Raw genomic sequence first — 13828 nt, 5'->3', positions numbered from 1 at the left:
GGTAGCAATCCTACTAAGGTCTCAAAACTATCATATTCTTGGTACTTTAAATACAGAGTTTACTTGTTTGGCTACATAGAGAGATGTTACGTTGTTGAGTTTGACTACATTTTTGAGGTGTTGACCATTTTGGATGGCAATGCATTGCTTAATGCTGCACTAAAGTAAATGGATCCTGTCCAGCTACATAAATTCAAGATGCAGAGAAATGTAGAATGAGGTACTGCTCCTCTAATAAGTATATGTAAACCAGAGGCATAAATGCCGAGATGTATTTGGTGTGGGCACATCATTCTCAAAAGTATGTAATTTTCAGAATGTGTCTTTTATTTTTAAGTTATAGCCAAATACATAAAGTATACCATTCTCTAGTTAGCTAAGACTATTATCTGTGTAGTCTAAGTGAAATTCTGGTATTAGAAAATGTAGTTGAAACTTCTGCCATTTGCTGTTTGTTTGGAATATGAAGAAACTGAAAAGATGAAAGAATGGCTGTGGTTGTGGCAGCAATTGATTCTGTGCTCCCCCCAGCAATGTTTCTTAGAGAGCTGTGTAAAACCATTTTTTTTTTTTGCTTGCTTTCTTTTCCCTTTAGTTTTAAGATGAGCTTCACTTTTTACATTTGAAAATACAGAGAATGATTTGGTTTGTGTCATGTTTTATTTTTTGATTTTTATCTATTAAGAATAACTTCTCGTTTCTTCATAAGGTAAAGAAGAAATAGCAAACATGCAATTGTAAGATGTTCAGATTGTTGATTTTTTTTGTTTTAATCCAGCAAGCAACCAACTGTTTAGAGCACCAGGGAAATGGGGCATAGGAAAGTTTTTATTTGCAGTTGCTGCAGTCTGATAGTTCTCACTTCTTTCCCAGGGCTGTGCAGAACTTACACTTGTCACAGGATAGAGGGAAACTTGATTTGTGCACACAGAAGTGAGGAAGAAGATGGTTCTCCTCACTGTCCCTCCTTTATCATCATACTTTATGGTTCATTTGTCAGTAATGATTTTTAACATGTCTTTCTATATTAAACCCAAAGTAGTTTAGTATCATACAGTAAGAGGAAAGACTCTTACTTCAGGAAGGAAAAACATTTAAAAAACAGGTTTAGACCAAGCAATAAACTGTATTTAACTTGCAGCTAATTTAAAAAGCTACATCAGCACAAGTCTAGTAGGTGTGCTGTTAGATCTTAGCAGTAACATCTTAGAGCACCAACAGCTGCTCTGTTGGTAAATACAAGAACCTACAACGTTTGGTTTCATATAATACGAATCTTCTAGTGAGTGAGTGCAAAGTATCTTTCTTCATGCTTTCATAATGAAATATATATTTCCCAGTGTACACTGACAGATAATTAAAGAGATTGAACTTTTTTTTTTTTTATTACCATGCTGAAGACATGAAATAAGAATTAGGGGAAAAGATCAAATGTTATAAATTTATTTTGGGACATATATATTGCAACCTCTGTGGAAGCTTTTGAAAATTCTGGCAAAGATCAATACACTTCCAATAAAACCTTTAAACTTGCAATAAAACAATATTTTAAACATTATATATATATATTTTATATATTCTTAATTAAAGGGATAATTTTAGCAGGATTTTCTTTTTTTTTTTTTTTTTTTTTTTAAATATACTGCATTCCTCTGACATAGCTCTTTCCAGATTGAAGGGATGCAAATGAGGTAAGAATTAAGGCAAACCTAAAAGGCATGCAAATGAAGTACATTTATATCCACTGACAATACAAGCACGTGTGGATCAGACTCGGGAGCCGAAGAGCTCTCCCCTCTGTCTGTCCAGTACTACTTTACAGCAGAATGGTGACATGATTTATAATAAACAGTTAACATTGCCATGGGAATTCAGTGTCACTAACATTACTCAGTCTAGGAGACACAGAGCTAGCATCAGTAAAACATGAACAATAAATAATATAATTCACTGCAGCACAGGCCTGCTGCACAGGCTTCAGAGGAAGAGGGTTGTTATGAAATGACATTGCACACATCACGTTGTGGCAGTTTATTTTTATAATATATACTTTTAAAATTCTTTAGCAAATGACATTCTCATGCACACAAGTGTTTCAAACACAAGAAGCAAGTCCATTTATAGGTAGTCCAAGCAAATTTTTGTGTGTGTGGAAATAGCTGCAAACTGAATGGAACATTAAACTTCTGTGCAGTCTATGACGCGTTGTACACAAGCTCATTTTTGAATGTCACACTGCAGGAGTAATACAATGGACGGATCACTCTTTGCAGCTTCTTTGAATTCATCCAGTGTGATCTGATCGTCTTTGTTCTTATCCATCTTACTGAAGATCTTGTCTACCCGTTGCTCAGGCGTCAGACCATCCTCATTCATCTTCATCATTATCACAGTGCCCACCATTTTGTAGATGGCCTTTGGAAAGAAACCAAACGTAAAATTTAATATAAAATTCAATCTAATTTTTTGCTGTGATCAAATTCTGGAAATCTATTCTAACAATAAAATGATTGCCAGTTTCTCGAAATATTTTTTCCTTTTTTTCTTAGGATCCAATGTCCAGATACTTAAAACAAGACAGAATATATTTTACTTTCCTTAGATGTAGGTTTATTTTGGTAGTTACATTTTGCATCCTGGAATGAATTTCTGTCACTTACTGTTTCACAGTGCTTATTCTTGTAACTTATTCTCTGGGTCAAGTGCTTAGTTGAAGTATTTCACATAAATTTTGAATAATGAATTTTAGAAGTAATCACCTAATAGGTTTCTGTGTGTACATGTGGCCACAATCTGGTATTAACTACTGTGGCAAGTAGATGGCAGATGATGAAGGCGGTAAACTTTATCCTTCCTCTTACGTGTTGTGGTCATCTTAAAGCCCATCTGTGAGAGCTCACTTAAAATAGCGTGTTGTTATCCCTGTAAATTTCTGTAATCATCTGAAGTTAATCTCTGGTAGGGTTTCAGCTACTTGAGCTACAATTCAGTAATTTCATGGGTGTCAAGTGACTTTGAGATGGGCTTTCTAAATCCTGTGCTGGGCAGTTCTTGTGGTTAATCCATTCATTAGGAAAAAATCTCTTGATATTTAAAAGCTTATATGCACATATGTACTCTCTGCAATTCTCCAAGATTACATCTTTTAATATGTTAGTGCTTTTGCCACTTCGGCATGAGTTAGAGTAGGATGAATGTGTGCCATGTGTGCTTTTAATGACAACAGCCTCTGGTGTAACATCTGAAGTCTGTATGAACAAGGAATCAAATTTTATTGATGTTCTGACATGTTATTTTTGAGTGTCATATTGATCTCACCTCTATAATTTCCAGCATTTCCACTCTTGTAATTTTACCATCACCATCCAGGTCATACATGTTGAAGGCCCAGTTCAGCTTTTGCTCAAAACTGCCCCGAGAGGTGATGGACAGGGCACAAATGAACTCTCTGAAGTCGATGGTCCCATCTCCGTTTTTATCAAAGGTTCGGAAGGCGTGCTGGGCAAACTTTGAAGCATCTCCATATGGGAAGAACTGCAAAATAAAATAATTCAGAGAACTGTGGGTAATGCAGAGGAGTGAGCTGCATACCAACCTGCAAAATATCGCAGTGAGGCATTTATGAAGAGTGGCTGGTGAGCTGTGTGGAAAGCTGAGGATCTGCAATGGAGGGTTCCCTAACAGTTACACTGGAATGATTACTAAAAAATCTATTTCTACAAAAATCTCTCACTTTACCACAGACTATATAACAAATACATTTAATGTTAATTTAAAGCGAAATTAACTAGATGAACCTTAAAATGAAGTGTAAATGGATGTAAATGGGAGATTGTGTGTAATATTCTCTGACTATGAAATACAGCAACCAGGGTGCATTTCAACAATATTTTAACCAGGCTTTTACATGTTGCAACCAAGTGTATGTGTGGGATTGTTGTTATATAACTTCATTTATTAAAAAAAAAAAAATCCACACATATAAAAAACTCCATGAACATATGTTCTGTTCTGCCAGCCAACATTCAAGTACATAAGATGAGAACTGAGATTCAGTTAAACAATACTGTGCAATGCTTTTCGTGTTTAATATCCATTATCAGTGAACACGGCAACTGACTGTAAGTTAACAGAATATTTTAAGTAACTATAACATATAGGTTTTCAGCTGATGTATTTTCCCCTCAGGAAATGTATGGCTTAAGACATTTGAGCTGGTAGTTGTTCTTTATGTGGGCCAGACTCGAGAAAATGCACCCCTTAGGAAAGGCAATTTTAAATCAGTGCTGAGGTCCCATGACAGTGCAGGGACTATACACAAACAATGTTTGTTTCTATATTCCCAGCACAATTTCATGGAGCTTTTCATGCTGCTAATATATAAACATGCATTACTCCCCATTTGAGAGCCATCTTAGTTTGTGCTTTTATAAATTCCAGTTCTTAGTAAGTACTGCATTTAATAATGTCAGTTTGAACGAAAGTCTTCAGTGGCAGCCAGGAAAGTGCAACTGCATTTATTACTCTTTTACATTTCCCTGTCTGGAGCTTCCTCTGCAGGCTCATGGTTGCTGTGGTCACCTGTGAAATGCTCTTGAACAATACACTCAAATTTCATGGGGTATTTGGGGGATACTGGAGCATATACAGAAACCAGCACTGACAACTGCCTGACTAAATATGGCACATCTTTGCTGCTTTTCCTTTCAGGAAGCCAAATAGTCATTTGGATACTGTCTCACCCTAAAAATGCAAAACTTAGTGCACAGCCAGCTGCCTGCACTATGTGGCTGTGTGGGTCATGTCAGGAGCCCCTGCTGTGTTTCCAGGGGGGTCCTAACCTGAAAGGTTCCTTTTAACTTACTCTTTTCTCTGATACCAACTTTTCAGACATCATTCTAGAAGACCTTTGCGTTGCTGAACAATTGTTTCTCTGGCTCAGTGCATTATAGTCATTGTAAAATCTTCCCCTCAAAAGAGAGAGCAAGGTTGTTGTTAAATGTTGCCCAGCTCCATCCATTCAGAATATTGTCCTGTTGTGAATTACTCCAAAGGGGATGAAAAATTGCTGTATCAGCCCAGAAGTGGTATCAAATATGCCCATCTCCCTTCTCCAAGTATCAAACTTTTGTCAAAGCAAAGAGAGCTTCCTCTGTGGGAAGACTCCTTGAGCTCACAGTCCTACGTTCAGCTGGGTCAGAAGGAAGTTTTGTGACTGTGAATCCAAAACCTGAACGTTATTTGCAGGTTATTGAAAATCCTTCTCACTGCTTCCTCTTGTCCATGAGCTACCTCCCTCCTCCAACCCCTGTACCAACTGCAGATGTTAACATAGATGATATTTAATTTTACATGTGAGTGTAGATGAATGGGCAGACCACAGGTGAGAGTTTAAAAAATGGCTCTCATGCCTTGTACTCCACCATGAATTCCAAGACCTCCACTTCTATTCTTGAGAGGCTGTTCAAAGGAGGAAAGACATGTCTCTCGCTTTTTAAATCTGTACTGATGACTATCCTGTGGCATATGTGTTACAGAACAAAATACTTCAAAATTTTACAGTCTTCCAGGTATTTTTGTTCAGAGCTGACTATTGCTGAGTATGCTGATCGATCTGTACTCCTGTGACTGTCACTCTACAGTCCCTGTAAAAGAAAGGTAAATAGCTGGAGGGAACTGGGACCGTTCTTTTTAATGTCTAGAGAACCAAAATACAGAAATGGCAAAAATGTACTGGTGGGACCAAAGAACTAAATTCTTATGAAGAAGCACACCTACACAAAAGGCTAGCAAATGGCAGGCACCCAAAAACATGCAAGAGCCCAAGAACAAAGCAGGGAATTAGGAGGGTCAGTGGCTGGAGGTGCCAAAGATAATTTTTAAATTATTCTTGAACATTTTGTTCAGTCTTCCACTAGAGGAACATCAGCAACCTGTGACTACCTCTTTGCCAGTTACACCCTTAACCATGTAGTAGGGAGAAAAACATCCTTCTAATTGTTTTATCAGAGACAACATCATAAATTTTTCACTTCTGAGGTGAGGACAGTGGTGGCACTGCTCAGAGCTAAGCCCTGGCTTAGGTAAAAAAAATGGAACTGATGCTTCTTTTTTAATTTTTTTGTTTCTATTTGCATTCCTGTAGGGAGTAAATGCAATAAAAGGTCCATAAGGGCTGAAGACACTCTTCTCCAGTCTGTACCTGCTGATTTGTGTTATTTTAAGCTCAGAACAACTGAAAAACATTGTCAAAACTTGTTTAAAAACCTACTTGAAAAATTCCATTGGCCTGTTTTGAAACAATTCATAAATAAGACATAGAGTAAAAGAAAACTAAAACAATTACAGAGTAAAAAAAGCCAGCCCTGGTAAAACATTATTTGACTATTAAAACAGAGTGAGGCCTTAGCAAAGTATAAAGGCACAGGCTTCAGTTACTTTCAGCATAGTCTGAGCCAAGTGACAATGGGAGACAGGGATCTCTGGAAGAGAAACACCCATTTTTTTGTCGGGGAGAATATGAAGGGGATGGTTTAGTCTGCCTCTGGCATGAGCTCAGTGAATACCTCAGACACAAGTAAAGAAACACAGTGGATTTTCAGATGCTGGAGCCACTGGGAGGGTTGGTGCCTTCAGCCTTCTCTGCAAACCCTTGTCCAGGTGATCAGTCTACACATCAAAGTAACCAGTTCCCTTCTACTGCAGCCTACCACTGAAAAGTCCACTCTGCACACCAGCATGGCCTCCTGCTTTACCCGCTTCCTCCAGAAATCAAGACAACAAAAAAGCCCAGGCTTTTTCACAGCAGCCAGTGCCATGGGTTACCCAGCACTGTTCATTCCTTTGTTTCTGCTTCTCTAGTCTCATCTAGTGAAAGGTCTCCCTGGTTTAGTGAACAGTGTGCCTGCCCATGACAGGAGGCTGGAACTAGACGATCTTTAAGGTACCTTCCAACTCAAACCATTCTATGATTTATTTCTTGCTTGGTGTGTTTTCTAACCAGTTAGATCAACGTGCTGGGGTGTGAACAAAGTGTTATCTCTACAGTCAACTGCCAATTAGGAAAGGAAAAAGGAAAATTAAAATAAATTCCCTTATTCTGCTTTTAAGTGTTGGAGGAGAGGATTGTCTTGCAGATTCTTAGCTCCCACAGTGTTTCTGGACACCTTTCTGGTATATGGGGGGTATTCAAATGGTCTGGAATAAGAGTATCTAGCGAATATCATCTACAAATTGTATATAACTCTTGGGAAAACTGATCAAATACCTGGAAATATTTATCTGCTTGGCTGCTGCTGCTTTAGCCTCTTTGAAGTGATGCCGTTCACAGGCAACTCAGTGATGAACTCTATTCAGATCATCTTTGGGGGGAAATTATTGCAAAAGCATAAAGCATATGCTAAAGCATATGGCTAAAAATTTAGCATATGGCTAAAACATAAAGAAAAAAATCCCAAAGTCAACTTCCCTAAATTCCCCAGTGATGGAGAGGGTGGGAAACAGAAGGGTCTCTCCTTCCTTGGTAAGGTGAAGTGGAGTGAATCTATAGACTGGTCCGAGTGGTACTTTGTTTTCCATGTGATGTTTTATCATGGTTGAGATGCATTTCTGTTAAAAGGGAAATTCTGCTATGAAATAGAGAAAACCAGAATTACACTAGTGCAGAGAAAGCAGAACACGCTGCCTACATGGTGCCAGGTCACTGATGTGAGGTCACTGATGTGAGGTCACAGCTTCCAGAACCAAGGTGGGAGCTGGAGCGCAGAACAGCAGGCAGGGAAGCAGAAGGTGGTACAATGCTTCTGTATCCCAGGCTTGCAGAAGATGGAAAAAGCAGTTGCTGATTCCCTTGGCAAAGGAGATGCCCCATTTGGGGCTCAGCACTACCAGCTCTGTTGAGGGCTGGCACAGTGAAGAGGGATGAGGGGGCACAAGTATTGTTAGGGACCAGCATGTGAAAACATGCCTCACAAATGGCTGCCATCAAAAATCCTTACACAATTGATGTTGTTATGTTTTAGGAAGGAGTTACTTACCCTTCTTATCTACTTTATTAGGTTTTATTTCCCCCCTTTTGTAAGTTTGCTAGGCACTCAGCTCACCTTTGTTAGTGGAGAACATGAGCACTCTGAGAATCAGAGAGTTTGGCTGTTTTTGGAAGCTCATTCAGGTATTTTTTATAGCAAGCTCTTAAATTTGAACCCAGATGCTGACAGCTGCTGGTCAAGCCTGGTCTTACACCTCCTCGTTGCTGAGGTCACTGGGGAGAATGCCTATGATGATTGGGGAGCTGACTGCTGCTTGATAGTTTTGTAAGAGGATGGAGTTCTGGATTCCTGCCAGCAGTACAAACACAGGAGTTGAGGAAATAACAAAAAGGATTACTCATTAATTGTCCCCTTTATAAAAAAAAAAAAAAATAATTGTAACTTACTGCAATGTACTCGACTCTTGCACTTCAAGTTCTAAGGCAGTGAGAAGGGGAAGAGATGTCCAGGCTGTGATTGTCAGGACCTGTTGGGTACCAGGGTGACCCACAGGGCTGCAGCCTGTCCCTGCCAGCACCTCCTTGTAAAAAAATGAAAACTAATATAACAAGGGCACTACCAGACCACCACAAAAAGATCCAGCAGTACATCTGTCCTTCTCAAGAGATCTGACTGCACTGTGACTACACAGCTCAAGGGCAGGTCAGGACAAAAACACCTTTAAAATAGATAAAAGAAACATTTTCAAGACTTCCTGGGGATGTGCAGATTATGAAGTGGATAAGACACAATGTGCCCCTCTTATTCAGGTTATATTTCACCCTTATTTTCTGGAGTAAGTCAGTGAAATGAATGCGAGATGATGTGAGCTGCTCCATGCCCCACACTGGAGCAGAGAAGGCTGGCAGAGATCATCCCACCAAGGGTGATGGGGACTAACAGGGACCAGTGGGACAAGGCAAGGCTGAGCAGGTCAGGGCTGTGAGCAGGAGCCTGTGTGGGTGTGAGAGCCACAGCATCACCCTGGATCACTGATGTGCATTGGTCACTGGAGAGGTGACTCCAAAGAACCACCTGAAGCAGTCAAGTGTCAGAGACTTCTCCTTTGCCTGGCTATATGGCAAGCAGATCATTAAGGTTAAATTATGGGTTTAATTGCAAAGTAAGTTCTCCCAGTCCTAAGCAGGGAGATTTCTAGCCCTTGTAATTCTCTGATTAGGCCCAGCTATCTTCTGCATACTTTTGCCTGGAGTGTTTTCAGGGCTTGCCTACAAAACAGGCTTTTGTAGGCAAATCACAGCAGTGGGATGATGCAGCATCCTTTCCTTGCTCAGAGGTATCAGCTTGGATGTGGAAACCTCACACTTGCCTCCCTTCCCTATCTGAGACAAGATGAACAGGCAGCTCAGAGGAACGCACTGGCTACAGCACAATATGGATCAGGGAAATATGAGTTCCCAAACAAGATTTGGATTTGAGTATTTCCTTCATTAAATATATTTTAAAATCTACTTTAAGTCAGGTCATTTTCACAATTCTTTCACTTCATCTTCATCTTAATTACTACAATACCTAGAAGAACATATATTATCAGCAGTAGGAGCCAATTCAAATGATCCAATTACTGCAATGAGTTTTGAATTTGGCTTATGATCATGCTCAATCTGAAAGTATTTCCTTACCACTTTCTAGTTCTGTTAAAGGTTTCCCCTGAGTTACTATTCATTGGATGAGATCTTTAATGAACCGAAACAAATCCAAATGTTGTTTTTCAAGTCCAGACCCTCAAGGGCCTTTAGGCAACCAAGTCAAAATCCACAAAGGGACACAGGCAATGAAAGGCACTGAGCAATCTTCTCCATAGCCAGGTCTTCCATCTCTCTAAGTATCCAAATGTTTTGGCTGAGGATTTTCAAGGGCTTTTCTCACACAGCTCTTCTCTCTAGACCCTGGAGATCTAGTTCCCAGGGGCAATTAAACACACCTCATTGTATTGAAGCTCTTTTGTGGTTCCTATTCCCAACTGCCCTTTAAATGAAAACTATTTAGATACATTTAGAAAACCACTAAAGATTTCAGTCTCAGAGCTCTCCAAGGCAGAGGTTTGCTGCAGACATAACAAGCAGTGAATGAGCACCCAAGAATCTGGCTCCACAGATGCAGAAGTAACTTCAGCAGCTATTCATCCTTCCATTAACAATTTAATCAAATGTTAAAGGATCTGGATCCCAGAGATACAGGTTTCTTGTCCTTTTCCAAGCTCTTAGCCACAGAGCGACAGTACATCAGCACAGAAAGCCACATCACATGCCTTTGAAAGGTTTGGAGTTGTCTTGTATATACATCAAAAATGAAGTGAGGTTACAATTTAGTTTCATTACTGAAATTCCAGATGGAACAGGATAATGCTTCTGCACTGTGCTAGGAGTGGGATCCAGACATGATATTCAGAACTGTGGTAGAGATGGGTACCCTCTTCTCAGCCTTCTCCTTCTCCTCTGTTCCTCCTCACTCTTCACTGTTAGTCCCTTACACAGAGGAATCCTGGGAGAGGTCTGAAAGCAGCAGCTCAGCCCCAGCTACAGCACTGATGCCACTGATCTCCACACGAAGGGAGTACTCACGAATGGGGCTGAAGGGGATCCTGGTCTCTGCTCCACAGTCATAGGATGATGGGCAGGTTGGTTGGGTCTTGTGGGTTAATGGTGTATGTAAAACTGTCAGGAATAGCAGCAGGGTTTTGTGCTGCTATTTCAAAGCTGCCCAACCTTGCCCAACCACATCTTGTGCGTATTACCAGGCTATAAACTTAATAATTTCTTTTGTCAAGCTATTTTCATGTTGCAGATAAAGCTAGAAAGGGCCAGTATAGGCCTAACAAGGCTGTTCATGGTTTGTGAGTTGTATTTCATCTGCCCTCCAAAATACAAATAAATGTATAAAAATTGTACTAGTGTGTCAGAGTGTACCTTTTGAAATCCAAGCTCAGTGTATTACTCCAAGGCACTAATGTAACTCAAGAAACAGCAGGATCATCAAAGTAGATTATGATATTTAGTCTGTCCACGTGTAGGACTGCAGCTTCTGCTGGGGGAATATGCAAAGAAGCAACTGCATTGATGTATTTTTTTGCTTGCATGTTAAAAAATATACATTGCTTCAGAAATCAGATTCATTTTGTGTTCCTCCTACAGCTACCTCTACTGGGAGGAAAACATTATCATCATTTTCCTGTTTCTCCTTCTCCCATTCAACCTCTGAAAGGTTGTTATCTCCTTCCAGCCTGTCATACATGTACCAAGCCATTTCACACACAAAGCAGCTGGGTCCCTTTCTGGGAGAAAGGCCATTTTCTGGCTCAACTTGAGCCTTTATTTTGCTTTTCACAGACAAAAGGTCCACTAGGACGACCCACTGGAATATGCAGAATTGGAACATGCAGTGCCACAGCTCAGTACTGCAGGTCTGCATAGCTTTTACCAGCTGTATTCCTTCATAGGAATCAAGTTCTTCTCTCAAGTCGGCAAAAAAAAGGAGCCTGATTATGTTTTGCTGAGTATCAGGGAAGAGATTACCCCATAGGATTACAATGGATTTATACACACAAATCTGGGCTTCAGACTGACAGGATTCAGATCTGAACCTTTTAACAGTGGCAAAATTCATTGCTGCAAAGAAGAAACCAGAACAGTGCTTTCTGCAGCAAGGCAAATAAAACCAAGACATCAGGGATAAAGCAGTAGTTGCAGAGCAGGAACAAAACAGAAAAATGAAAAAAACCCACACCCTTGAGCACTGTAGCAGAGCTAATCTTGACAGTAAAAGCCCTCCAGCCTTTTGCCCCAAAGATGCTGAGTCTGGTACAACTGCACATCTGCAGTGTAAGATAGAAATATTCCACCTAGGACACCTGCCTCCAGCCACTTGGCTTCAGCTTGCCCCAGGGTTCCAAGGAGTGGGCACCATCCCCAGCTGTGGGTCTACCAGCAGCTAAGGTCTCACCAGCAGCTAAGCCACAGGGCTCAGCCTCTGGAAAGGATAATCTTGTGGACCACCAGAGTCTAAATGTCTGTTTAGATCTGGGACTCAGTTCTCTATGTGTACATTTGTGAGCTGTCCCCACCTCTGAGGTGTGCTGGGAGGATAAATACAAAAACGATTGTGATTATTTCAGATACTGCAGCCGTGGGAGTCATAGAACTGGCAAGAACTGGGGAGAGCTGCCAAACCTCATGGATGTTTACTGCTCATGTCTCTGCTCAGTAGCTTTAATGCTGTGAACACATATGCATGCACAGACACATGGGGAGGCTTATAAGCAGCTGTTAGTTCTTTACATAAAGATGAGCCAAGAAATGCAACTTCTTCCCTTCACAGGGGAAAATTCACAACTTACACAGGCTGAAGTGGGATCAGCGAAGAGTTTATGTCTCACCCAGACCTCCAAAAACTGTGACTAGCCCTTGCATTATTGTTAAGGACTAAGTCACTCTGTCTTGAAGGTATTTTTAGACACTACAGAAATGCTCATCTGAAGAATACAAAGAAGAAATATTTGAGAACTTAGGAGCTGACCATGAATTATCAATACCAGTTTTTTGCAGTCATGTGAGACATTGGTTAAGAGACCAGAGAACAAGCATAAGCCACAGGCTATGATAAAGCAAGACCCACTGTAAAGAGCAAGAATATGCCAAGCGTTGGGAGAAAGATGGATGGGAAAAGAGAAGACACGCTTCTTCTTTGCAAACATTCATCTGGGAGAGTCTACCTCTAAAAAAACATTCAACCTGAAAAGTTAATCTCTATATTCACATTTGTGGAGAATTAGTCATTAAGTGGCAGGAAATGAATCGATTTTCAGTCTCAGCTTTTCTCTGATTAGATTTGGACAATAAGAAACTTTATTGAGCTGTGGTAGTGCTAGAGGTCAATACAGCAGCAGATCAGCTTTTACTTCAGAGAAAATTCTCATCAAAACAATTAGTATTGTTAGTCCTTAACACCACAACTGCCACTGATTAACTGTTATTTCTCTTTGATCTTACTTAACTGAGCAGCAGCACTGGAACACTATTTATTTTATGTTTGGCACAGTCTTCCACCACCCCAAGGTCAGTGACAGCACAGGGCCATGACAATGCCAGGATTCTGCTGTACTGTAGCTATCCCCCAACCTCATTATAACATCCTTTTACTTGACACTATGTTATCTCTTTAGGAATCTGGGAACAGACCAGATGGAGAATACACTGATCTGGGACATTTCTTTCTCCCTCCACCCGCCTCCTTTTTTTTCTCTCCCCAGTAAAGATCATCTGACTTGTTTTCATTTCTGAAAGAGGCTTTATTTTCCCAGTGAGTTTTGGTTCCAAAGATTCAGAGTATTAACTGGAATGCTATGCCTGCTGTGTTGTGAAGACCTTAGTGTAAATTTCCCAAAAGAGCAGGACTATAGAAGCATCAGTAAGTGCCATTTCCAGCCAAAAAGGGATTTGAAACACGAGTTGCTAAAGTCTGAGACAACCATCTTATGAATATACAGATGGAACTGCAGAAAAAATACTCATGCCTGAAATATCTGCCTGTCTCATATACTTATGTAATATGTCCTCCTAAAATTCTTATACATATGGAGTTATTATAGCCCAGTACTGCAGAAAGGAAACTGCAGAAAGAGAAGGAAAATGGCTGTAGCTGGGCATAACAGAGAACTGATACTCCCCAAAGGGAGAAGAGGTAAGGGAATGAAATGGATCCCAAAGTCAGAGAGGAGAGGCAGGAAGGATGGTAGCAACAGCAGCAATAGTTGACATAATCAATAAGAGGCAGGTGGGCAA

At 40.3% G+C, this 13828-nt stretch overlaps 1 protein-coding gene across 2 annotated transcripts in view; it reads right to left on the bottom strand.

The window, feature by feature from the left end:
* Positions 1-641: 641 nt before the first annotated feature.
* Positions 642-13828, bottom strand: part of VSNL1 (visinin like 1) — a 91455-nt gene continuing 78268 nt past the window's right edge. For both annotated transcript variants that reach the window (XM_050316617.1, XM_050316618.1), the window contains exons 3-4: positions 3319-3534; positions 642-2415 (exon numbers count right to left, since the gene is read on the bottom strand). In XM_050316617.1, the coding sequence (XP_050172574.1) occupies positions 2218-2415; positions 3319-3534 (414 nt within the window). In that variant the 3' untranslated portion in view covers positions 642-2217. The remainder of the gene's footprint in view (positions 2416-3318; positions 3535-13828) is intronic.

Source organism: Myiozetetes cayanensis, unplaced genomic scaffold (genome assembly GCF_022539395.1).
Source record: "Myiozetetes cayanensis isolate MyiCay16 unplaced genomic scaffold, myiCay2020 scf2-11, whole genome shotgun sequence".
Lineage (NCBI taxonomy): Eukaryota > Metazoa > Chordata > Aves > Passeriformes > Tyrannidae > Myiozetetes > Myiozetetes cayanensis.
The sequence above is the reverse complement of the archived record's forward strand: the minus strand, read 5'-3'. Positions and strand labels throughout refer to the sequence as shown.